At 41.8% G+C, this 27351-nt stretch overlaps 1 protein-coding gene across 2 annotated transcripts in view; it reads left to right on the forward strand.

Annotated features, from left to right (window-relative positions):
• Positions 1–27351, forward strand: part of CLINT1 (clathrin interactor 1) — a 107901-nt gene that overhangs the window by 26659 nt on the left and 53891 nt on the right. For both annotated transcript variants that reach the window (XM_077326395.1, XM_077326396.1), the window contains exons 2-7: positions 11621–11725; positions 13190–13286; positions 15525–15633; positions 16467–16631; positions 20415–20592; positions 25442–25688. In XM_077326395.1, coding sequence (XP_077182510.1) covers positions 11621–11725; positions 13190–13286; positions 15525–15633; positions 16467–16631; positions 20415–20592; positions 25442–25688 — 901 coding nt within the window. The remainder of the gene's footprint in view (positions 1–11620; positions 11726–13189; positions 13287–15524; positions 15634–16466; positions 16632–20414; positions 20593–25441; positions 25689–27351) is intronic.

A 27351-nucleotide genomic window follows, 5' to 3' on the forward strand; every position in this document is an offset into this window, starting at 1 on the left:
ACATTCAGTTTGTCTTTTTCACCAGAGGAATTTATGAGGCAGTCTGTGGGTGTTCATTCTGCAGACATGGCCAAAGCCTTGCAGTCTGCACTTTGGGATTCGTTCTTTAATTTACGGCTGGCTGTCATACTTTGTCCAAATGGTCTCATTTTTATTATGATCACACAGACACCCAGAATATCCCAAAGGCATTGCATTTGGAAGGTCTTGAGTTTGTTTATATCAGGTTTTAGTAAAGTCCTCAGAACTATTAATCTTCATTTCACAACTTGTTTTCCATAAACTACTTGCATCTCCACTTTCAATTCTCAAGGCTTTCTGTGAATTTCTAAAAGCAAAGATAACTCTCTCAAACTTTTGTCTATCCAAACTCTAATTGGAATTGTGAACTATGGTGCTTGGCAAATCGAATTCATGAGCTATCTAAGTTTTCCCTTAGCTGAAAATCAGGTGGTTTTAAAACGTTTGTATGGTTTTGGAATATTGTGAAGATTAATGGAATATTTTAAACTATACTGAGAAATTACTGAAAGGAAAAATTCCAGTTCTCTCCAGTTCTATCAGAATTCAGCAAGGTACACTAACACCTATGGTCCTCTGCAGCCACCTACTGTCCAAAAAGTTAACCAACACCTAAAATACTTACTATTGAGGCCAGGCATCCTTTGTTTTTACCCTCACTTTCTTTTCTTGTTCCTTCTGCATAGAGCAAAGCTCAGGTAATGGGATGGAGTGGGAAAAAGCAGATTGCTACCCAGCCTTGTGTCTCCTTGGACATAAGAGAAATAGTTCATTGTAGTAAAAAAATTACTTCCTGTATTAATTTGCACTATTTTCCAGCACAGGCTTGGGATTTTGGGATATCACCACACTGCTGTTATCCCTTCCTCATTAGACTTCTGTATCTTGATACACTTGCTAGTTGTGACAGTGGTTTGCAAACCTGTAAGCTTGCATGTATAATATTGCACCATAGGTAGTTTTCAAAATTGCACTGTAGGGGAATTGGAGCCCAAGGGAGAAGGTGCTTACCATGATTGAGACTGTTGCATATGAGGTCTTCCATTTTCTGTTTCTTGTTCTGGCCTAAGCCTCAGCAAGAAAGATAGGCAATAAATAAAGTAAATTAAAATAAGATGTGCCATGTGTCTAGCTAAAGTGTACAAATGTAAAAAGTGCATCTCCTTTCCTTGAGGAACAGTATGCCTGAAGATGCTTAATATCTGGGTAATAAAAATAGTGGTCACATTGGTCTTATGGAGCAAGTAAGAGACTGCCCCATTTAAATGAACTAGTGTTTGAGAGTGCAGAACAATGCACAATGGCTGTATTAACAATGCTGAAAATTAATTTGGAAAGCATACTGGTTATAAGATCAATAGATTCAGAGTTAGATAGATTACTGTGTGTGGAAAATTTCCCAATATCCATTCTTCATACTATCTTCTTGTTTTTAATACCCATGAAATATCTAAAATTATTGTTTGTGTTTTGATCATTGTAACATTCCAAATGAATAAGTCCAAATCATGGGTAGATTTGACAGGCACTTGCCGATTTCTTCTGTATGTAGTGTGAGGTTAAAAGCTGTGCAGATATGGAATTCAGTTTCCTAAGGGTCCAACATTGTGTTTTTGAAGATAAATTTCTACCTTTAGCACAATATACTTTAAAGTGTTTGATGTCTGCTAACTGTAAGCCAAAAGAATTTCTGAATAAGATTCCCAGTAATCAAGGAGATTTTGAGCACTCTGCGTAGTTTCTTCCCACTCCCACGAGTAGCACAAAAATAAATTATGCAGGATAAAGTATTCCAATATGTTGTTGCATATTATGCTCATATAGCGCAATGAATTTTAATAAAATAAATTGCACAATTTGGTATTTTGTAAAAGCACGATCATACTATTTTGGCAGACACTCTTAAAAATTAATCACATAGATCCAGGGTACAGCCTTCCTTATCAGGCCAATGATGAAGCGTGCACCGTGCTTCAAATCATTGTCCCATTTTCTTGCAAGTTAGCATGGTCTTGTTCTTAGGCCCTTTTTTATGAAAAGGTCCTGCTGCAATGAATCAGTTAGTCCCTGAGGTGCTCTTGTGCTTCTTGTCTTTAAAAACTCGTTAGTGGTTCACCTAATGCACAATGCTGATATGAATATGCCTTGAAAAATAATTCATGCAGTACAAAGGTTAAAGTGGTGAAAACAGTGTGAGTGAGAAGATACAGGCTTGAAAGGAAAAGAATTAAAGAAGTTAAAGTGTTAAGTGGACAAAGTTCATGTCCTTCTCTTGTGTTCATTCTCTATTCATTGATGAAAATGAGTTACAATGGACGGGAAAGATCAATGTGAAATTTCCCCCCTACCGTACAATTTTTAAAGCCTTACCAGCAGGAGGTAACTTCCTCCTGTGCAAGACAGGAAGCTAGTCATTTGTGGCGTTTTTTAAAGATCACTGTCCAACATTTTTTAAGTTTTAATTGAAGGGCTATTTAAAAGGGCCTCACTGTCATCTTAAATCTTTCAGACTTTAGGCTATTATGATAAATGTAGAAGAACTAAAAGTAACTTCATAACCTGAAAATTCAACTGGAAAGGGAATCTCTTTAGTTAAATATAACCATTAACTTCTAGCATGTTGTACAAAAATCATAGTGAAATCATTGTCCTCACTCTTCAGCTGTTATGAAAGCATGGAAGAGGTGGCCTGCTTAATGGGTTATCTTGTTTTCTTGGTCTTTTTAACCACAAAAGTTGTGAGAAACAGGAAATAGCTTTTATAGTTCCTTCCTGCCCCAAGTCATAACTCAGCCGTAGACATCAGGATGTTTTTCTTGGCTTATCTCTTTGAGCTCAGTCTTGCACATCTGCCACATAAATTATTAAACTGTTTTTTCCAAAGATGGAAATGAAAGCCTTACAGTGGCATGCTGAAGGTGGTATTTTGGGAGTGATTGTGGTATTGATGGCGTTTTTTAGCATGGTGTCAGCCAAACAGAGAAGTACTTTGTAGCAGTTTCACTAGGAGGTAGTTTGAAAAGTTAAGCATAATTTTTTTAAAATACAGGTTGCAGATTTCACAATGTTCATAGAATCATAGAGTTGGAAGGGGCCATACAGGCCATCTAGTCCAACCCCCTGTTCTACGCAGGATCAGCCCTAAGCATCCTAAAGCATCCAAGAAAAGTGTGTATCCAACCTTTGCTTGAAGACTGCCAGTGAGGGGGAGCTCACCAACTCCTTAGGCAGCCTATTCCACTGCTGAACTACTCTGACTGTGAAAAACCTTTTCCTGATATCTAGCCTATATCGTTGTACTTGAAATTTAAACCCATTACTGCGTGTCCTCTCCTCTGCAGCCAGCAGAAACAGCATCCTGCCCTCCTCCAAGTGACAACCTTTCAAATACTTAAAGAGGGCTATCATGTCCCCTCTCAACCTCCTTTTCTCCAGGCTGAACATTCCCAAGTCCCTCAACCTATCTTCATAGGGCTTGGTACCTTGGTCCCAGATCATCTTCGTCGCTCTCCTCTGTACCCTTTCAATTTTATCGAAGTCCTTCTTGAAGTGAGGCCTCCAGAACTGCACACAGTACTCCAGGTGTGGTCTGACCAGTGCCGTACACAATGGGACTATGACATCTTGTGATTTTGATGTGATGCCTCTGTTGATACAGCCCAAAATTGCATTTGCCTTTTTTACCGCTGCATCACACTGCCTGCTCATGTTTAGTTTACAATCCACAAGTACCCCAAGGTCTCGTTCACACACAGTGCTACCTAGAAGCGTATCCCCCATCCAGTAGGCATGCTTTTCATTTTTCTGACCCAGATGCAGAACTTTACACTTATCTTTATTAAATTGCATCTTGTTCTCATTTGCCCATTTTTCCATTCTGTTCAGATCTCGTTGAACTCTGTCTCTATCTTCCAGAGTATTTGCCAGTCCTCCCAATTTGGTGTCATCTGCAAACTTGATGAGTAGTCCCTCCACCCCCTCATCTAGATCATTAATAAATATGTTAAAAAGTACCGGGCCGAGCACCGAGCCCTGAGGTACCCCACTACTCACCTCTCTCCAGTCTGATGAAACACCATTGACAACAACTCTTTGAGTGCGGTTCTCTAACCAATTCCCTATCCACCTAACTATCTGAAAATCCAGATTGCAGTCCTTCAATTTATCCATCAGAACATCATGGGGAACCTTGTCAAAAGCTTTACTAAAATCCAAGTAAATGACATCAACCGAATTTCCCCGATCCAGCAAACCTGTTACTTGGTCAAAAAAGGGAACTAGGTTGGTCTGGCAGGGCCTGTTGGAGACAAATCCATGCTGACTTCCTTGGATCACCAAATTGTCCTCCAGATGTTTGCAGATCGCTCCCTTTAATATCTGCTCCATTATCTTCCCCGCAACAGAGGTCAGACTCACTGGTCTGTAGTTTCCTGGGTCATCCGTCCTCCCTTTTTTGAAGATCGGAATAACGTTTGCTCTTTTCCAGTCCTCCGGGACATCTCCAGTCCTCAAAGAGGTCCCGAAGATGATGGACAAGGGCTGTGCAAGTTCTCTGGAAAGTTCTTTGAGTACTCTCGGGTGCATTCCATCCGGACCAGGGGATTTGAACTCATCCAGTGCAGCTAAATGCCTCTCGACAACCTCTCCATCCATGTTAACCTGCCACCCAGACACTAACCTTTCGCTACAGCCATCTCTAGATGTGCCTAAACACTTTGACCTGTGGGAAAAAACAGATGTAAAATAGGCACTAAGATACCGTGTGAGTAGGTAGGGCTGAGAGAGGTCTGACAGAACTACTCTGTGAGAACAGTGTTATCACTGGCCCAAGGTCACCCAACTGGCTGGAGTGGGGAATCAAACCCAACTCTCCAGATTTGAAGCCACCACTCTTAACCACTACATCAAGCTGCCCCCCTATTATTCCTGGTTCCAAATTGTGATAGGATTATATGAAAAAGATAGCAGACCTTTCTAACAAGAGGAACCTTTGTCTAGGCCAGTGGTCCCCAACCTTTCTGAGGCTGGGGCATCGGGCCGCACCCGCACCCGCGGCAGGGCATCGGGCCGCACCCGCGCGGGCCGTGCCCGCGTGATGCGCGGCCCGGCCCTGATTCCCTCTCCCCGCCCTCCCGCAGTAAGAAGCTTCCCGGGCCGCAAGCTTGCGGCCTGGGAAGTTTTTTACTGCGGGGGGGGCGGGGAGAGGGAGCCGCGGCCCGGCGCCATGGCCTTCACGGCCCGGCACCAGGCCACGGCCCACAGGTTGGGGACCACTGGTGTAGGCCAAACATTATGCAATAACCAAACATTTATGTAAACATTGGTATAGACGAGGAACATGAGTTCAAAATCTAAATGTGATTCTGGTGTAATCTCTCCCATTTCAGTCTTTCTTTGCAGAGCAATGTTTGAAATAGGTTGGTTACTCCAGAGTGGCTATTCTGCTCCACTAATAGCCTGGTGTGCAAGCAGCAAAGCACACTTCCATACAATCATATACCTAGGCATTTTGTTCAAAGTTTGTATTCAGATATTTTTGATCTCTCTTTCTCTTGCACTGTATGTCCTCCCCCTCCCCTGAAAATACCTTATCAGTATTTTTTTCCCAGATATATTTGGGTGTCAGGATGGTGTTCGAGATTTTTCAGGATATGGGTACATGGATCCAAAAAAATGCTGTGAATATTTGTGGCTAGCATTTTAAGGCTTCCATGACTGTTCCCCTCCGCCATTTTAGTGCCTCTGTGTTTTCTTGCCAGGGCTTTGCCAGGTTGGTTTGATATTGGTTGTGTTTGGCTTTCCATATTTGCTGATGTTCTCTGATGTTGGTTCTGTTGGGCTCGTTGGTTCTGTTTGCGTTTGAAAGCTTTTGGTAAGTGGTTGCTCATGTATTTTTTTTTTGGTAAGTGGTTGCTCATGGCTATTGGCTTCTTTGCCCTGGAGAAAGAATGGATTTCTGCCCCCCTTAGGAAACACTGTAGACAAAGAGATTGGCCGGGGCATCTTGTTCTGGGGCCCATAGTTTTGGACCCCTAAGAGATCTTTAGTGGACAAGCAGGGCTAGGTTCCTGAAGTTTTTTTGCCATTTGCTTGAAAAACTGCAATTCCACTTTTGCAGAGGACAGAAAGTGTCCTCCATAAGGTAGAGTAAATCTGAAACATATTGAGCTGCTTGTGGGGTGGGAAACAGAAACATACCAGGAGACCAGAATAATCCAGAAAAGTAATATTTGTCCGTTTCCCAGATCCATCCAACTTTGATTTTATTTATCTGGACATTTTTTTTAAACTTGCAAAAGTAATAACTGCTAAGATTTGAAAATAGCAAGGTAGTTAACTGCCAGGTAATGTATTTCTTTATAAAAGACTTAAGTATAAAAAGCTCAGAGTACATTTGTCAGTCTAGCTATTGTGTATTTGCAAATAAGTCTGTCCATAAGATGCAGCAGGATTTTTTGGAAGAGGCCCATGATAAACTAACCAGAGAGCCCCCCTCCCCCCGGTGTCTGAAAGTGTCCTCCGATATCAAATTTATATAAATCACAGGAAGCCTTACCAATCAGACTTTCCTGATTGCCAACTTTCCCCCCTCGCATATGGAAGTAAATTTTTTTTTCTGCTATAAAGGTCATAGGCATCATGGAATAAGGGCCATAGAAAACATGGGAAAGGAAGAATAAAACTCTATTTCCATCTTTTTAGAAATAGTTATTTTTAAACGACCTGGAATGTAGCCAAGCTAAACAACCTCTCTTTTTGCAAGTTTACATTTGTTGCTGAATTAAATGTGGCTGAAAGATTTTGTTCTGAAATACTAGTTCTCTTCTTGGAATTTATGAGCAGTTTCTCTGGGTTGCTGAGACCAGTATTTTTCTTATAAGCAAGATGAATTCAGAACTTCAGTGTATTGCTCTAAGTACTATTTATAATCAAAGTGTGTTTTGTGTTAATTTTCCTGAGTCTCTTGCTTTAACTTCTTCAGAGATTGTGTTATGCCTGAATATTTAATAGCTATTAACTGAACTGATACTGTTCAGCAATGTGTTAATGAACATTTGTGACTTGTTCTCCTATATGACTTGCAATCTTGAGTATTTAATCTGGAGAAATGTAGGAATCATAGAATCATAGAGTTGGAAGGGGCCATACAGGCCATCTAGTCCAACCCCCTGCTCAACGCAGGATTAGCTCTAAGCATCCTAAAGCATCCAAGAAAAGTGTGTATCCAACCTTTGCTTGAAGACTTCCAGTGAGGGGGCGCTCACCACCTCCTTAGGCAGCCTATTCCACTGCTGAACGACTCTGACTGAGAAAAACTTTTTCCTGATATCTATCCTATATCGTTGTACTTGAAGTTTAAACCCATTACTGCGTGTCCTTTCCTCTGCAGCCAGCAGAAAGACTTCATTCCTTCAAACAAGAGCTTGTGGGAAAGGTGGTAAAATACAACATGCCCAATTTGATCTACAGGTATTACATAGGGAAAACTAGCATACTGAAAAGCTACTTAACCTTTTAAATCTGTTATTGAAAACTAGTTTCCTATAAATTAGAATTTTTAAATGGTAACAACATTAGTAAAAAGGGGTAGCACAGCCTTCACATCAAGTTATGTTTCGATGATCTTTCAGTAAAGAAATCTGATAGCTGCTATGTAGATTTTGGATAAGTTTTCTTATCAGTTTGTGGGTATGTTTAATTCAGAGTGATATAGCTATACAGTAAAAAATGTATTTCAGCTTCTGACTTCAAGGATTCTTGTTAAATAAAAAATCTTCTGACAAGGATTCTCACCCTTAATATGGAACACATCCACATAAGAGATGGCTGCACAGACTCCTTTCCCCCCTCCTTTGCCTCTCCCCCTTACCTCTTGCTTCCACGACATACTTCCTAGTCCCTCCCCCCTCCCTCTTTCTTTTACTCTCTCCCTCCCTCTCTCTCTCCCTCCCCCCCATGGCTGGGCTGGCCTTCTCTGCCACAGTGGCTGCCCCAGCCATTGCAGGCTCTGGATCCGCAGCTGGCCAGCCTCTGTGAGCTTCGCATCCACAGCTGGGCCAGCCTTCTCTGCTGCCGTGGCTGCCGTGGCTATCACAGGCTCCAGCTTTGTAACTAGGCCAGCCTCCATGGCCTCTGCCTCTATGGCTTGGCTGGCCTTCTCTGCCACCGCAGCAGCCCTGACTTAGTGGGCAACATCCCCACAGCTGAGCCAGCCTCCTCAATTGCCACCCTCACTGCTGTCCACCTCCATGGTGGCTGCCACTCAAGGTCTTCTGGCCACTAGGTGGGCGGGACTTATGTACTTAAATTCCATTTCACTGAGTACACAAGAAGATGTGTTCCATATCACTAAATTAATTTGTAAAATGTTTCACATATTTACCTCAAAGGCTTTTTAAGGCCACTCTGGAGGCAAGGAAGGCCTCCCTGGAAAACAGAGGTGCTCCAGCTCCTGGCCCAGATAATGGCTCAGACCATAGGAGCAGGGAGGTGAGGTGCCTCCCCCCTCCCTCTTTCTTTTACACTCAGCCTATCCACAGTACCACCGCCCATGGAGACCGGCCCAGCTCTCTGTGTGAAGGATTCAGGTGGTTCAACCCTGTGCCCTCCCCCTCCTGTTCTGAGGCCTAGGGAGACCCTGGTGAAGTAGTGCAGTGCAACGACTGACAGCCAGGGGAAGATGCTAGTGAGGGAGAAGCCTCACTGTTGATGGTCCTGTTTTCTAGGTCAAAGCTAGTGTACATATATGAAATAATCTGCCATTCCCCTACGCCCACACATTCAGAATTAAGGCTATCTACAGAAGTACATACGAGCCTCTTGTGGCGCAGAGTGGTAAGGCAGCAGACATGCAGTCTGAAAGCTCTGCCCATGAGGCTGGGAGTTCAATCCCAGCAGCCGGCTCAAGGTTGACTCAGCCTTCCATCCTTCCGAGGTCGGAAAAATGAGTACCCAGCTTGCTGGGGGGTAAACAGTAATGATTGGGGAAGGCACTGGCAAACCACCCCGTATTGAGTCTGCCAAGAAAACGCCAGAGGGCGTCACCCCAAGGATCAGACACGACTCGGTGCTTGTATAGGGGATATCTTTACCTTTACCTTTTTACAGAAGTACATTGAACCATGGACATTGTGGGGGAGTTATCCCATCCATAATAGATGTGTTTGAGAAAATTGTGGGGCCATGTCGTAATTTTTTCTGTCTTGTTTGTATTTTATTTTTTCCCCTCAACCAGTGAAAATTGTCTAGAAATAAAGTTTAGTTTATCCCTTGGTATCTCACAGTGAAAAAGAAATTGAGTTATGACATCACAAACTGCTGAGGTGTGTGGAAGTGCCAACTGGGTATCAGTTTGTAGATGTAGATCATACACCAAGCCTATGAAGGGTAAATGAAGCAAAGCCCAAAGCATGACTGTATGGATCTAGGATTGTCTGGAACTACAACTACCCGTGCAGTCAAAGAAGTGAGAGAATGGGAAATCTGTATATTGGCAATTATTTGCCTAGAGGTTTTTGGAGAGGTTCATAGTTTCAAAATAGATAGCAAATATTTATTTAGTGGACTGACTGTTCAGTATTTAATGGACACTTAATTTTTCTGACATTACAAAAGACAGTTCTGTCTCTGCAACTGATCAGCTAAGATGAGCAATGCTCAAGAGCAGAGGTGCATACCTTTGCATATGTAGACAAAGCAAGCTGCACTTCTTAGAACTAAGAAGAGCTAGGCAATGGTTAACGTGAACGTGAACATTGACTTTGCACTAACTAAGCTGCTTGGATGCAAGAGACTCATGTACAAATGCATACAGCAAAAGTGTATCACAGATACACAGTGTACTGGGGGGATTGCTGTCTTGTAGGTAATAAGTGTATGTGAAAACTTAAGTGGGCTAAACTGAATAAAATGAAGTTCAATAGGGACAAATGTAAAGTTCTGCATTTAGGTAGGAAAAACCAAATACACCAATATAGGATGGGAGGACTTGTCTTGGCAATAGCATCTGTAGACCACACATTGAAAATGAGTCAACAGTGTGACTCAGTGGCTAAAAAGGCAAATGGGATTTTGGGCTGTATCAAATGGAGTATCGTGTCCGGATCAAGGGAGGTGATGGTACCACTTTACTCTGCTCTGGTTCGGCCTCACTTAGAGTACTGTGTTCAGTTTTGGACACCCTAGTTGAAGAGGGATGTAGACAAACTGGAGCGTGTCCAGAGGAAGGCAACAAAGATGGTGAGGGGTTTGGAGACCAAGGCGTATGAAGAAAGATTGGGGGAGCTTGGTCTGTTTAATCTGGAGAGGAGACGACTGAGAGGGGATTTGATAACCATCTTCAAGTATTTAAAAGGCTGCCATATCCTGAGCCATATGGAAGGGTGGTATAGAAATGAAATAAATAAATAAATAAAAATATCGAGGATGGAGCAGAGTTGTTCTCTCTTGCCCTGGAGGGATGGACCAGAGCTAATGGGATGAAATTAATTCAAAAGAAATTCCGTCTCAACATCCGGAAGAAGTTCCTGACAGAATGGTTTCTCAGTGGAACAGGCTTCCTCGGGAAGTGGTGAGTTCTCCATCTTGGGAAATTTTTAAACAGAGGCTGGATAGCCATCTGACGGAGAGGTTGATTCTGTAAAGGCTTAAGGGGGTGGCAGGGTACAGTGGATGAGCGATAGGGTTATGAATGTCTTGCAAAGTGCAGGGGGTTGGACGATTATCCATGAAGTTCATTCCAACTCTGTTATTCTATTATTCTAACATATTCCATGTTTTTTTCTAGTACAGCAATATTCTAGTATGCAAATTTAAGGGCTTAAATATATTCATTTCCATCATTACATGTTTTGGGGATAAATTTGCCTGCCCTAGGTTATTTGACAACATTATAGGCATATTATGTAGCCAATAAGATATTTAATTATGACTGATGCTAAATCCCTTTTACTTGGATTTCAGGCAATCCTTAACTGTATAGATGGTCTTTTACTATTTTCATTATTTGGATCAGTAGGCAAGAGGCCATGTGTCTTTTGCTGAACACCTTCTCCAATCTATGCAGGGTTTTTTGTTATCTGCTGCAATGAGGAATATTTAATTTTCATAATAGGGTACTTTGAAAAGTTCATGTAGCTTTTATTGGATTAAATTTTATATCGTATGGCTTGATAAGTATAGTATTGCATCTGAACAAGTGTAGTGTTATGTAAGATGCTACTAAGCACCTTTTTGAAGTATAGTAGGTACATGTATTTTAAATCCAAGTAGTTGTGTATAAGAATGCTATCATCTTTGGAAGTTCAGTTTCACTTTTAATATGACCAGAAGCCATTTTTACTCGACTAGTTCCAAGTCTAATGTAATTACTGGTCTCTGATCTGTATTATGGAAAACTAATGGAGTAGTAAAACCTTCTTAAAGATACTTAAATGTGTTGAAGAGTGTCCTCAGGGTAGCTTTTCCACTAAAGATGTTTTCTTTTCCACCCTTTCGAGGTATCTCATTAAGGCACCCACTAGTGTCATTATTAAGTTTGCATGTGTTTCTCAGTTTCGATGCTAATCTCTGTGCGTGCATTTAATTCTGTTCTTTGCAGCACCAATGTTGTTATGAATTATTCAGAAATCGAGTCTAAGGTTCGAGAAGCAACCAATGATGATCCATGGGGACCTTCAGGGCAGCTCATGGGAGAGATTGCCAAGTAAGTGATAATTTGACTCAACAGTGAAGAAAGATGCACCTTTATGCAACAATATGTAGTTTACTTGGATTTTAGTAAAGCTTTTAATAAGGATCCCCATGATGTTCTGATGACACCAAATTGGGAGGACTGGCAAATACTCCGGAAGATAGAGACAGAGTTCAACGAGATCTGAACACAATGGAAAAATGGGCAAATGAGAACAAGATGCAATTTAATAAAGATAAGTGTAAAGTTCTGCATCTGGGTCAGAAAAATGAAAAGCATGCCTACTGGATGGGGGATATGCTTTTAGGTAACACTGTGTGTGAACTTGTGGATTGTAAACTAAACATGAGCAGGCAGTGTGATGCAGCGGTAAAAAAGGCAAATGCCATTTTGGGCTGTATCAACAGGGGCATCACATCAAAATCACAAGATGTCATAGTCCCATTGTATACGGCACTGGTCAGACCACACCTGGAGTACTGTGTGCAGTTCTGGAGGCCTCGCTTCAAGAAGGATGTAGATAAAATTGAAAGGGTACAGAGGAGAGCGACGAGGATGATCTGGGGCCAAGGGACCAAGCCCTATGAAGATAGGTTGAGGGACTTGGGAATGTTCAGCCAGGAGAAAAGGAGGTTGAGAGGGGACATGATAGCCCTCTTTAAGTATTTGAAAGGTTGTCATTTGGAGGAGGGCAGGATGCTGTTCCCATTGGCTGCAAAGGAAAGGACATGCAGTAATGGGTTTAAACTACAAGTGCAATGATATAGGCTAGATATCAGGAAATTTTTTTTCACAGAGTAGTTCAGCGGTGGAATATGCTGCCTAAGGATGTGGTGAGCTCCCCCTCACTGGCAGTCTTCAAGCAAAGGTTGGATACACACTTTTCTTGGATGCTATAGGATGCTTTGGGCTGATCCTGCATTGAGCAGGAGGTTGGACTAGATGGTCTGTATGGCCCCTTCCAACTCTATGATTCTATGAATCATATTCGTTACTTCATAAGAGAGGTAGATGAGAAATCCAGTGGGGAAAAGGTGTTAATAGTCTAAGACTCTCTGACAAATAGGACTGATGGTGACAAGCAAGTGTTCATTAAAAACATTTCATAATGCTTTATAATTTATAGCATAGGAGTCTGTTTCTTTCAAAATTTCTTGGCCTCCTTAACTATAATGGCTTACACAGAAAAGCCAAGTGAATGAACTGATGGCCTACCATAAAGGGGGGCTTCATGTTGTTGTTTTCCATTATTTCATTTTTTAGGGCATAAAACTTATCCGTATAGCTAATCCAGTGAATAATTGTGTATGTGACATATTTGGTACACATATTAGCTCTTCATTGGACAGTGACTCTAATTTAGAGCAAGTGTGCCATCTGCTGTTAAATGTTGGTTCTAGCAGACCTTTAAAGAAAGCCACACTCTGAAAATAATTTCCTTTTTCTTTCCCCCCCCCCTCTTTTTTCAATTTTTAGGGCTACCTTTATGTATGAACAGTTCCCTGAACTCATGAACATGCTTTGGACACGAATGTTAAAAGATAACAAAAAGAACTGGAGAAGGGTATATAAGGTGTGTTTCTGTGAAAAAGATTTTATAAGCTTTGAAAAGGTTTCATTTTCTTTTAGATTATGTGCTCTAAAGAAAAAACACAGTAGTTTTAATTTTGTTGTGTGTATCACAGTTGATTTCAATTTGTCTTCTCATTAATAGCAAAAGAAAATCACCATGTAGACTTCCAAATCATCTAGGTGTGCTTAGTACTAACTGGATTTTAAATAAGTAGATTCTTTATGCACGCTTTCAAAGAATAGGAGCCTGTATTGTAATATCAAGAAATGTTTGTTTTTTCTGAAAAAGCCCTTAAATGAATGGCTTTGAGTAACTTAATGTTCTTGCAGAGTAAGGTGCCGAATAAGTGATCATTAATAGTTTTAAAACAAGCTAGTGAGCACAGTAACTTAGGTCTACCAAACTATTTCTTCATGTTTTCCTTATAAAACACTTTTTTAAAATTAAAGTTTCTATTTGGAAGAAATTTGGAAACTGAAAATATATTTACAGTAAAGTATTTATGTTTTGTGCTTTTTTTCCTTTCAATATGCAGATTTTTATTAACACGTCATATCATATCTTGAAACCACTCCTGTGGAGCGGTATAAATAAAAGAGTAAGGGCTAAAGGGGAGGAGAAAGGGCGGGGGCTGTCCGTGATAAAAACTCGTAGGGCTCAATTAGGAGCCGCAAAGTCAAGCGGCCAATAGGGTGCTTGGGCCAGCCGGGGAGTCGCCGCACAGACGAATAAGCCTTCCCACATGATGAGTCCTCTGGCCGGCTTCTCCTCACCCTAGGGAAGGGGTCCCTTCCTGCTGGGGAAAGGAGCAGGGATGCCGCGTCCAAGATGCGGCGGACCTGCTCCTTTCCTGCCCCCCACACGGCCACCTTGGAGGGGGAACGGAGGCCCGCGCAACAGTTGCAGGGCCACCGCGTCAAGGACGCAGCAGCCCTGCTCCTTTCCCGCCCAGCAGCCATCCCCCAGGCCCGCGCAGACCGCCCAAAGCCTCCCGCCGCGGCCCGCCAGCCCCGGGTAGCCTTCGCCCCCCGAAGGCTTCGCCAGCGACAGCGCATATCGCCCAGGCCCAACCACGCCGCACGGAGCCTCCCACCGCGCCACGCCAGGCCCTGGGAAGCCTGCAACAGGCCACTCTCCCCCACTCACCCGCTGAGGCCCTCCTGCCAGCACCAGTGCGTCCACGCTGCGCCCCTGCTGTGCCGCCGCATCCCTGCTCTTCCAACGCCGCTGACACTGCGCCCGCCTGTGCAGCCTTGGCCCCGTGGCCTCCACATGCCCATTTTTACGAATGGGCTTTATTACTAGTCTGATACATAATAGGAGGGAAGGAAGAAAATGAGCTGCCTGCCTTATACATGGCAATAATATGTTTAAGACAAAATATTTTCATTTGTGTTTCTTGTTTTTCCCCAGTGGAATGAAGTGTGTTACAAAATACATTTTTTTGTCATATAATATTGAAATTGTTCTTAGGGATAATTTTGCTGAGTGCATATTCTAAAACTAAGTCAAGGTTACTACTTTCTTGGTATTCGTTTTATATTTTGTGTTACAGTAATTGTTTTCCTTGAATTGTAATGTAAATTAATTTTTAATGCTGTCATGTCTCTCATTTAGTGTTCTTTGGGATATTTGGAATTATCTGCCAGCTTTCAGTTTGTTACAGTTTACAAAAATGTTTCTTTTGACATCAAAATTATTACTTTCGTTATGACAACATTAAAGGGGGGGGAGAATCCTGGAAGTTCATGAAATTAAAATATTTTCCAATTTAGTTTTGTTTTGAAGTTTGCTTACATTTACCAGAAAATACTGAATTTTGTACATCAACACATTTCATGAGGAAAGCTACATGGATAAATTGCTATAAAATTGCTTTTAAATGAAAAAACACTGCGGAATAAGGCAATTGCCAAAAGAGAGAGACAAAATTGTTTCATTCTGTAGAGTTCAGTTTTTTCTTAAATTGCCTTAACCATAATTTTCCCCCTTTTGGATAATAGTTATTCTTCAGGCAAATTACTAATGATTTAATGTTCTATGTTTTTGTCTTAGTGATAAAAAGCAGGTTTAAATTCTTGCACTATATTGTAAGAGATTCTCTCTCTGACACAATGTGCTTATAGTCAGATTATTTAGTATGAATGAATTCTGCAACTATTTACTAATTTTATTACAGCTGGAAAAAATACTGATGCTTTTGTTTATGCAATCATAAGGTGCTTTGTATTTTTATAGTCTCTGCTGCTCCTATCTTACCTCATAAGGAATGGATCAGAGCGTGTTGTTACAAGTGCCAGAGAACACATTTATGATTTGCGATCCCTGGAAAATTACCACTTTGTAGGTGAGCAATAGAAGAATCTTATAAGCAAATTAAAACAGTAGTCGGGGTTGTCAGTCACCTGAACCAGCTTAGAAGCTTCCCTGCTCTAATTAGAATGTGACTGTTGCCGGTTGTGTGAAGAGTGCAGAATGCAAGACGTAGGACCCTAGAGTATTAATTAGCGAAGACAAGAACTTGCAGAAAAGACTGGCTAATAACAACAGAACCAACACAACATGAGTGTTCGGGTTTATATTAAAATATGCACTAGAGACTGGTCCCCTGTGATGTGTGTAAAGGAATAGCTTTAATCATATGGGAAGAAAAGGTTAGAGCTCCAAAACATACACATCTGTTTGAAGCTGGGGATTCCCCCCCTCCCCCCAGCCAAATAATATTTACAGTGCAAAGGCAGCAAGGCCAGTGTGTGTTCTGAATAAAAAAGAGGCTTGGAGAAATGAAGCAAATTTTAGCTTTCACTACACTCCAACTGACAGGATACGGATGCAGATTTAAAGCAGTGCAGAAATCTAGTAATTAGTATTTTTTAAAAACTGCTCCTGGAACTACTAAGGGGAAAAGTTTTGTTTAAAATGAGTTAAAATTGGTCAAAAGTGTGTTTGTCATTATAATTTGTTTAAATCTTTTTAATTTTTTAAATGGAGAAATTCTCAAATGCTTTCCCTTAGCTTAAGATGGACTCTTGTTGGTAAAAATAATTTCATTATAGATAACTGCTGTAGGCTGTCATAATCTCAAAATTTGTATTCATTTTGTATCTCAGTTTCTTTTAGCTACCTAATATTTAAAACTAGTATTCCAAAACTTCTTCCTTTTTCTATTCATTCCTGCAGATGAGAATGGTAAAGACCAAGGTATTAATATTCGTCAGAAGGTCAAAGAGATGGTAGAATTTGCCCAGGATGATGATAGGCTTCGTGAAGAAAGGAAAAAGGCAAAGAAAAACAAAGATAAATATATTGGGGTTTCTTCTGACAGTGTTGGTGGATTCAGATATAGTAAGTATAGTGCTGTGGAAAGGGAATCAGAGAGTACCTTTATTGGCATAAAATTGCAAAGCATAAAATGAAAATTCAAACAGATGTAAAATCTATCGTAAAAGATTTTCATTTAAAATTGCCAGTAAAAACTTTGCTACTTTTATAATATTTGCTGTGTCCCTCACATTTAGTATCATTTTAATCCAGTGTTTCTCATTAACACAGCTGAATTTCAATTTCTTCAGATGATTAGCTAACCGGCGACGAAATACTTCAAACTTAGGACACACCAGAGGTATATGGTGCAACGTGTCAGGGACACTACATCTATGTAAACAGTATCTCTCCTGAGGAGGGATCTTCAAAAATCTACCTCGGGTGACATTTGAAGGAAAGATGTTTAAGCGAGCTACTAATTTGAAGTTTTTTTGACATTTTGCCCAGCCACCTGAAAGAATAAGGGTCACTCAAAAGGTTAATTAACAAACTACCTGTTTGAGCATGGAAATGAATTTTTAACCAGTGTTTAAAGGACTGAGACCAAGCCCGGGCTTCTAGACTCTGTTGGCCAAGTTCTGCTACAAGTGCATGATTGGAAAGGGAATTGCATTTAGTGTCCTGCAATGTTACTGAGCCTCTTGTGGCGCAGAGTGGTAAGGCAGCAGACATGCAGTCTGAAAGCTCTGCCCATGAGGCTGGGAGTTCAATCCCAGTAGCCGGCTCAAGGTTGACTCAGTCTTCCATCCTTCCAAGGTCGGTAAAATGAGTACCCAGCTTGCTGGGAGGTAAACTGTAATGACTGGGGAAGGCACTGGCAAACCACCCCGTACTGAATCTGCCATGAAAACGTTAGAGGGTGTCACCCCAAGGGTCAGATATGACCCGGTGCTTGCACAGGGGATACCTTTACCTTTACCTTTAATGTTAGCTTGGTTCTCTGGGGTATGCTGTAAGAAATAAATGTAAACATTTTGAAATATTTCTCAGTGCCAAGATATTAAAATAGTGGATTTTCAAAAAAGGTGGGGAAATTAATTTGGTCTGTAGTAGAGAAACCTTCAGAAACATTCAGTTAGTCAGAGTAAGACTACTTCATTGGCAGCAAAGGCCGCACTTGAATTACTCATTGAATGAAGACATACTTCATGTGATTGGATTTGTTTGTAGAATGGCAGGTAGAAGCAACAGCTAAGGGGTTGGGTATTTTAAATTTGATTTTAACTAAAATAAAGGTGCGAGTAGTGGACACATTAAGAAAAAGTGATCATATGTGATTAGAATTATTTTATTAAGAGTATTTTTAGTGAAACATGTATATTGGATTTTATTAGGGCTGATCTTATTAAATTTAGAAAGACAGAAAGGATTCCAGGAAGATGACAGTTAGAAAGGAAATGGGCAAGTGAAGGGTGGGTTCTTTTAAAATGTGAGCTGTTGTTGGCTCAAACAATGGCCATTCCAATCAAAAGAAAACATGGTAGGAGATTCAAGAACCTGATGTGGATGAACCTTTGTTGAGGTGGGGAAAAAAGGTTTGTATTTGTATTTGTATCACTTCAAGAAGGATGTAGATAAAATTGAAAGGGTACATAGGAGAGCGACGAAGGTGATCTGGGGCCAAGGGATAGGTTGAGGAACTTGGGAATGTTCAGCCTGGAGAAAAGGAGGTCGAGAGGGGACATGATAGCCCTCTTTAAGTATTTGAAAGGTTGTCACTTGGAGGAGGGCAGGATGCTGTTTCAGTTGGCTGCAGAGGAGAGGACATGCAGTAATGGGTTTAAACTTCAAGTACAACGATATAGGCTAGATATCAGGAAAAGAATTTTCACAGTCAGAGTAGTTCAGCAGTGGAATAGGCTACCTAAGGAGGTGGTGAGCTCCGCCTCACTGGCAGTCTTCAAGCAAAGGTTGGATGCACACTTTTCTTGGATGCTTAGGGCTGATACTGCGTTGAGCAGGGGGTTGGACTAGATGGCCTGTATGGCCCCTTCCAACTCGTTGATTCTATGATTCTATTTAGGGAATGGAAGGGTCAGACCTGACTTGGTGCTTGCACAGGGGGATACCTTTAACTTTACCTTTTTATGGTATTCTCAGTTGCAATGTATGGCTGCGAAAGTTGGACCATAAGGAAGGCCAAGAGTCAAAGAATTGAGGGTTTTGAACTCTGGTGCTGGAGAAGACTCTTGCGAGTCCCTTGGACTGCAAGGCGAACAAACCGGTTAGTCCTAGAGGAGATCAGCCCTGACTGCTCCTTAGAAGGCCAGATCCTGAAGATGAAACTCAAATACTTTGGCCACCTCATGAGAAGGAAGGACTCCCTGGAGAAAAGCCTAATGCTGGGAGCGATCGAGGGCAAAAGAAGAAGGGGACGACAGAGAATGAGGTGTCTGAATGGAGTCTCTGAAGCAGTAGGTGCAAACTTAAATGGACTCCGGGGAATGGTAGAGGACAGGAAGGCCTGGAAGATCATTGTCCATGGGGTCGTGATGGGTCGGACCTAACAACAACAACACCTGTAAAACATTTTATACCAGTTTTCTTTAAGTATTTGACTATTAGTATACTTGGGATTCTGGACCATGCTAGTTCCCATTGATCTATTGTTACATTTGTCTCAATATTTTGCATCCATTTAATCATACATGGCTTAACCCAGTGGTCCCCAACCTTTCTGAGGCTGGGGACCGGCAGGGCATTGCCACGGCCACGCATCGGGCCGCGGGCCATGCCCGCGCATCGGGCCGCGCCCGGCCCGGCCCTGATTCCCTCTCCCCACCCTCCCGCAGTAAGAAGCTTCCCGGGCCGCAAGCTTACGGCAGGTTGGGGACCACTGGCTTAACCCGTTCCATTTCCGTCTCATACCTTAATATCAGTTTATATATTTGACCCTGCAAGTGAGGCTTATCGTGAATTACCAAATTTTCAAATTCTGGTATTGGAGCCTCTGGATTTAACGGTTGCTGAAACTCTGCTTTAAATCTATATAGTAATTGGTTGTACTCTAACCATTGAATTTCTACTCCTTTTTTTATTGTTTGCATATCCTTAAACTTGTAGGTTTTAAGTATTAAGTCTTTGTACTGGAGACCAGTCAGTCTTTTCTGTTGAGCTTTGCCAAAATATGCTGCAATTGGCGATTTCAATATTGATGTTGCTGGAGATAATCTTTTGTTGTACCTTGATCATTTTGTGAAACAACTTTTGTTTATATGGCTAATTTGGCATGTTGATAGCAAGTTCAGGAATTAAGGAGTCCTAACTAGCTGATGAGGGATAAATTATAGCATTTTCCTTAATGGTTTTTGAAGAGCTTCTCAAGTTGGTAATTGAGGCTAGAAATATTACCATCTGTTTTCACACGTGTCTTACACAGTTTGTTATAGCCTCCTCTGTTATTCATGAGCTTTTGAAACATGCAGATCTCTGAAAGCTTTCCTGTTTCTTATGTCATTATGGTTGGGTGGCATATCAGATTATATTATTTCTCATGTTGCTAACTTCTTTGCAGTTGGGATTGCATTGTTCCTCATTGCCTCTGTATATTATGATACACTGTAATGTAAATCAAAATGATGTTATCATATCATAAAGCAATATATTTTGGATGCCAAGTAATCACCATGGCATGTCTTGTTGGAATCACATTGATCAAGCACCAGAAAAGTCCTTTCAGTTTGCTCTAAAAATGATAGAAGACTTGTAGTAGAGACAAAACTGTTAACAAAAATAGATCGTAGTTCAGGATTAATCCTTATTTTTCTCCTCTCCTCCAAACTCTACAATCTGCATCTTCTATAGGTGAAAGATATGATGCTGAGCCTAAGTCAAAGTGGGATGAAGAATGGGATAAGAGCAAAACTGGGTTTCCATTCAGCGATAAACTTGGTGAGCTGAGTGACAAAATTGGAAGTACAATTGATGACACCATCAGTAAATTCCGGAGGAAAGACAGAGAGGATTCTCCTGAAAGATGCAGGTATTTCTGCTTGTTTTTGCATAGACACTCTCTCTTTCAGCCTTCCAGCAACCTATTTTAGCTTAGAAGAAGAAGAAGAGTTGGTTCTTATATGCCGCTTTTCCCTACCCGAAGGAGGCTCAAAGCGGCTTACAGTTGCCTTCACATTCCTCTCCTCACAACAGACACCCCGTGCGCTTGGTCTCCAAGTGAAGCACGGGATAATGCCGGCTTATTTCCATAACTTGGCAAATTCCCTCTATCGCAGAGCGTTTTCGCTTGCTCGGCTTAACGCCTTTCCATCTAAAGTATTACAAGGGAGATTTGCCAAGATCCCCTTCGAAAACAGACTATGCACCTGTGAATCAAGTTCTCCTGACACCATCCAACATATCATACTGGATTGTCCCTTGTTCACTGAACAGAGAAGGCATATCATACCTCTTATACCAAAATGGAGAAACCATTCAAGAGACTTGGTTTGCCAATTTTTACTGAGTGATAAGGATGCCGACGTCACTTTTACTATGGATAAATTTCTGTCCTCAGTTTTTAAACTTAAACTGTCCGATGTATCCTGACTATCTTTGTATATCCTCCTAATCTGCTTTATGCCAATAAAGGTATTGTATTGTATAAGGTAGATGAAGAAGAAGAAGTTTTTGTTATATGCCACTTTCTCTACCCAAAGGAGGCTCAAAGCAGCTTACAGTAGCCTTCCCTTTCCTCTCCCTACAACAGACACCCTGGGAGGTGGGTGAGGCTGAGAGAGCCCTGATATCACTGCTCGGTCAGAACCACTTTATCAGTGCCGTGGTGAGCCCAAGATCACCCAGCTGGTTGCATGTGGGGGAGCGCAGAATTGAACCCGGTATGCCATATTAGAAGTCCATACTCCTAACCACTACACCAAACTGGCTTCTCCTTTTGTTAAAAAAATATACTGTTGGTAATCTAGCATTCTAGACTTGTTAATTGCTTGGGTTTCTGTGGCTGTGATTATGGGTTGGATCCATCTTAAATTGGCAATTTCTGCTGATTTCCTTCTTCTTGCTGTAGACCTTCCTTATGTCATTTGTTAGGGTCCCATTTCATGGATATTAGTGGGCTGCTACAGTAGGAGGGAGGCAGGAAAGTTCTGTTCTGCTATTGGAAAATTGAATCTAGATCCAGCCCTATAGGATGACACGCTGGAATCTCAAAGTATTTTTGGTACCTCCTTTAAATTTGTAATTTAAACCTTATCCTCAAAACCTGGAGTATGCCTACCCAGGTGCACTTTTATTGCAAAAACTGAAGAGTGAATTATCTTTGACCTTTAAGGACTTTGTTCCATGATATCTTTAAATTAAAATTAATTACCATTTAATTTTTTTTTTAATCTGCCCTCAAAAAATTAGATTTTCTCACTGGGGTAACTTTGTATCTGAATAGTTAACATAGGGCAAAATACAAAGTTACCCTCACTTAGTTTCATTAATCCTTATCCATTGTTGCTCTTAATATTTGTGAAACAGCCCTGGGGGTGGAGAGTGTCCTGGCTGCTCTCTAAATCTGTGGTGAGGACAGCAATACAGTCCATCTTGCCAGGCTAATACATTCTAAGGAATAATTTGCATGGGTCTGTAGTTATGACAGCAAAGGAAAATAATTCTGTTTACAGAGCAATGCAGTTCTTGTACTGTTCTTCTGTTTTTCCTGCGAAAAAGTTGATTTGGTTTTGCTGGAGCTGTTTTCCTTGGCTTCAGGAAAGGATGACAGTGCAAGATAAAACACAGTCTGCGTTATGTACACTAGTTCCAGATCATGAGGCTAATTTGCTTCTTCACATTGCAGCTTCTTATGTTCTCCCCAGCCCCACAAAAGCCCAGTCCTGAGCACTGCGAAAGGGTGTGGTGCAGGAAGATGCAGTCAGAAAATAGAATCTGTAGAAATCCATGTACATTCCCTGCGTTCCCTTCTCTCTGCAGCATGTGTCGTCCCAAGGGTCCCCTGGCCCTCAGGAGCACAGCTTTTAGGGAGTTCATAAGATTGTTCTGATGAAGGGACAAAATTACTCCTGTGAACCTATTTTGCTTGTGATAATAGAAGATCTTACGCTTTGTAAATTAAATAAAGGTCCACCCATGCCAGGTTTCTTTACAGGAATCCTAGCAGCCAGTATGCCCTTGTTGACCTATTAGTGGGTGTTACAGTCTACTTCTTGCCCCAACTCTTTTTTAGACATTTGACACAAGTATGACTAAGCAGGTTTCCACTGGTTACAGTTCTGTTGGTTTACGAAAAACATTCCTATACTGTAAATAAATACTTGTAGCATTAATACTTGAATAAATAAAACTTCTTTAAAAAGTCAAGTTCAGAATGTATACAGGTTGTTGTATAAACTCTGCTCTTCTATTTTAAAAGCCAAGAAAATGAAGATTTATTTGCTAACCTTGTTAGGGTATTTTTAATAGAATGCCTTAGAAATGTGTGGTACTGCTGTATAGGCTCTGCCTCTTCTAAATTAATCAGTGTAGTAGCTGTAATTCATACTTCAGAGAAACAAAAGAATAATATTGAAAAATGCTATGATGCTTTGGTGATTACCCTCATTTCCCCTTCATGCAGAATCTCATGTCTGCATATCAGCTAATGCAACTTTTTAGAGTGGAAGTTGCAAGTAATTCACATCAGCATCTAATTGTGCTGAGCATAGCCCCACCTGCTTTAAACTGCTGGCAGACAAGTTTGTTGACACAAGAAGTTGTATTCATTTATGATGAACTCTTTATCCTAATTAAACCCACAGTAGGCAGAAGGTTGTATTGGCTTTAAATCAAATTGATGTAATTTGAAGAATCTAAAGCAAGAGCAATCTTGATTAACTCTATTGTTCTATATTCACACCCAGGAATTTTCACTGTTGCAGCCTTCTGGGTAGGGAGTGTCAGAGGGACATGATAGACACAATAATATAGACTTGGCCTCTAAGACTTGGTTTAAAATCTAAATTATATGGCTCAAAACAGAAGGGTAATGTCTTAATGTAATGTTGGTACTGGCTGATCACTACTGGGCCCCGGCACAGCAAGCCGCAGTGGGAGGAGGGAGGCGCAGCTGCTGGTGCCCCAGTGCCCACGCCTCCCTCCCCCCCGCTGTGGCTCGGTACCAAAGGCTGCACAGCCTGGTACCGGTCTGTGGCCCTGGGTTTTTGGAAGACTGTTCTATAGGAATTATGTGGGAACCCAGTACTACATTTAACTTAGCATGGGAGCAATCCACCCAAATGTTGCTACATAATTTCACTTCATTTCAGTCAGACTTGAATTTCTGCACAAATCCCTTTTGGAACAGAAGTCGACTGCTCATCAGCAGTGTTTGGATTTACTCCCCTTGCATTTGGCTGCTGCTTTTAGTGCTTTTTATTAGTTTGCATCTGTAATCTCTGTTGGAACGGAATGTGAAATGCTAGGTATTTATGTTCACTTATATTAATAAATCAAGCCTCTTGTGGCACAGAGTGGTAAGGCATCAGACATGCAGTCTGAAGCTTTGCCCATGAGACTGGGAGTTCAGTCCCAGCAGCCAGCTCAAGGTTGACTCAGCCTTCCATCCTTCCAAGGTTGGTAAAATGAGTAGCCAGCTTGCTGGGGGGTAAACGGTAATGACTGGGGAAGGCACTGGCAAACCACCCCGTATTGAGTCTGCCATGAAAACACTAGAGGGCATCACCCCAGGGTCAGACATGACCCGGTGCTTGCACAGGGGATACCGTTACCTTTACCAACTGCAGGTAGTCCAGAACGCAGCTGCCAGCATCCTCAGAGCAACACCTCAGAGGTCCCACATTCAGCCCATCCTCCAGCAGCTGTGCCGGCTTCCAGAGCCAGTTTGGTATAGTGGTTAGGAGTGCGGACTTCTAATCTGGCACGCCAGGTTAGATTCTGCGCTCCCCCACATGCAGCCAGCTGGGTGACCTTGGGCTCGCCACGGGACTGATAAAACTGTTCTGACTTCTTCTTCCGGTTGAATTCCGAATTCTGGTTATCACCTTCAAGGCCATATGCGGTCTGGGCCCAATGTACCTGAAGGATCACCTCTTTGCTTACACCCCCCAAAGAGCCTTACGCTCTAGCAATTCCAACTTCCTGGTGATCCCTGACTCCAGGGAAGCTTGCTTGGCCTCAACCAGGGCCAGAGCTTTCTCCATCCTGGCCCCCACCTGGTGGAACAAGCTCCCAGAGATCAGGGCCCTGACGGAACTTGAACTCTTCCGCAGGGCTTGCAAAAGGGAGCTTCTCCACCAGGAATTTGGTTGAGGTCGACCTGAACCACCGCTTCCCAAGGGCCCTCCCCCTGAGCCTCCCTCCTATGGCACCCACCATAATTCTGCCCAACACACTGGGCTATCAGTAGGAGTTACTTTAATGTTTAATTTTTCTACAGTTCCATGTTGCTTGTTGTTTCACTTCATTAATTATTGTTAAACTAAGTTAACTGCATTGTTTATGTTCTGTTATGTGAACCATCCTGAGCCTTTGGGGAGGGCAGTATACAAATATAATAATAATTTAAAAAATTAAATAACTATTTTAAGCATCGGCCTGCTTTTTATGGTTGAAAATGTGAAACTATATTTCAGGATATTTTAAAGGATTTATTTCCAGTGGCAAATTAGGCATAAATGCAGGAAATTATTCAAATTAGTTGGTCGTTTTAAGGTTTACCTGCCTATTTTAGTGTATCATGCTTTGAAACATAAAACCTGGTTGAAATGTCACTTCTAGAAGATTGAGTTCAACAGGGATATTTTTAACACTGTCAAGTTATCTTTAAAGCTCTTTACTGATCCTTTATCTGAGCAGCACACTTTTTAATTTTGCAGTGATAGCGATGAGGAAAAGAAATCTAGAAGAGGTAAATCCCCAAAGGGTGAATTTAAAGATGAAGAGGAGACAGTGACGACAAAACATATTCATATTACACAAGCTACAGAGACTACCACCACCAGACACAAACGCACAGCAAACCCTTCCAAAACCATTGACCTGGGAGCAGCTGCACATTACACAGGTGACAAATCAAGTCCAGAGCAAAATTCTGCAGCTAACACACCACAGTCTACAGCCAAGGTAGGACAGCTATCAAAAAGCATGATTATACACGATTGAATTTACATTCATCCTAATCAAAAAGCTGCTGAGTGGGCACGTCAGTCTTGTGTTGTGGCTGCTTTTGATTGCATTCTCTTTATGGAATATTTAATTTGATTTTAATTTTTTTTATTTACTTTCTGTTGGAAAAGAAATTTTGTAGAATTCTCCAGTACGTGTTGGGCCAGTAAAGGTTAACTCAGAACTCTCTCAGGCTCAACCTGTAATGTTGGAGTATAGGAACCTTCTATAGCTGAATTGCATTACTGCATGTCCTGCCAGTTTGGTATAGTGGTTAGGAGTGTGGACTTCTAATCTGGCATGCCAGGTTCGATTCTGCACTCCCCCACATGCAACCAGCTGGATGACCTTAGGCTCGCCGTGGCACAGATAAAACTGTTCTGGCTGAACAGTGATATCAGGGCTCTCTCAGCCTCACCCACCTTACCTCACTGTTGTGGGGAGAGGAAAGGGAAGGCAACTGCAGGCTGCTTTGAGTCACCTTTGGGTAGAGAAAAGCGGCATCTAAGAACCAACCTCCTCCCCCTCCTCCTCCTCATTATTATTATTATTATTATTATTATTATTATTATTATTATTATTATTATTATTATTATTATTATTATTAGTGAAATGCCCCTGTGGGAAGAGTGTGTCCAGGGTGTCTGGCCTTGAATACGAGCCAATCAGGGTGCAGCCGTAACCTGATTGTGCAGGCCCCTACGCTTGCTGTCCTCCCTAGCAGCCTCCCTCACAGGGTGTGCCTATTATGGGAAAAGTAAGGGAAGGCTATTTTAAACTGCTTAGAGATACTTGAGGCCTTCTGAGTGACTGTGGGCCATTCCCAGTTCTCTCAGAGCTCTCAGCTCCACCTCCCTCAACAGGGTGCCTATTATGGGGAGATGAAGGGAAAAAATGTTTGTAAACCGCTTTGAGACTCTTTTTGGTGAAAGAAGCATGTGAGCACAACATTATATCAACAGTAAAAAAATGGAGACAGAAGGAGCAGGGGAGATACCTGTGTACTGTGACCACCCCATGTGGATTAGGGCAGGGGGACATTTCGGTGTCTGTGATCTAATTCACACAAGAAGGGAAATGAGGTTGAACGCAGAACTGGGAGGAATTGGTTTCCATGTAATCTCCCCCTAAGAAGAGTCTCCAGTCTGATTTTCCCTTCACATATCTGAAGATATGGCTTTGGGAAAGTTCATCTGTAACCACTATGCCACAATTCCCAAAGGTCAGTCCTCTCCCACACTCAACTAACATTCCAAAACAACAGGTTCTTGACACCCATCTCTCTACACCCATGCCCTCATTTGTCACCACACCACCACAACCCCCCACACAACACACATAATTCAATCCCATGCCCTTACAAACTGGACAGTGCCTCTCCTTCCTCTTCCCAATGCCAAGTTCTATCTTAATCACTCTCTTCCTTTCTACCTCTCTCCTTGCTATTTTTCTCCCCCCCCCCGCTAGCACCCGTTATATCAGTTTTTCATAAGTTCACTTTGCATGTTTATGTAGAACTGATTGTGTTATCCAAAAAGATGCTTTCGTCCTGTTTTAAGTGCTGTCAGTTGAGCTGGAAACACTATGTATATGCCCAGTAATTCATTTATGCATTCATTTA

The sequence above is a fragment of the Paroedura picta genome, chromosome 3 (assembly GCF_049243985.1).
Source record: "Paroedura picta isolate Pp20150507F chromosome 3, Ppicta_v3.0, whole genome shotgun sequence".
Classification (NCBI taxonomy): domain Eukaryota; kingdom Metazoa; phylum Chordata; class Lepidosauria; order Squamata; family Gekkonidae; genus Paroedura; species Paroedura picta.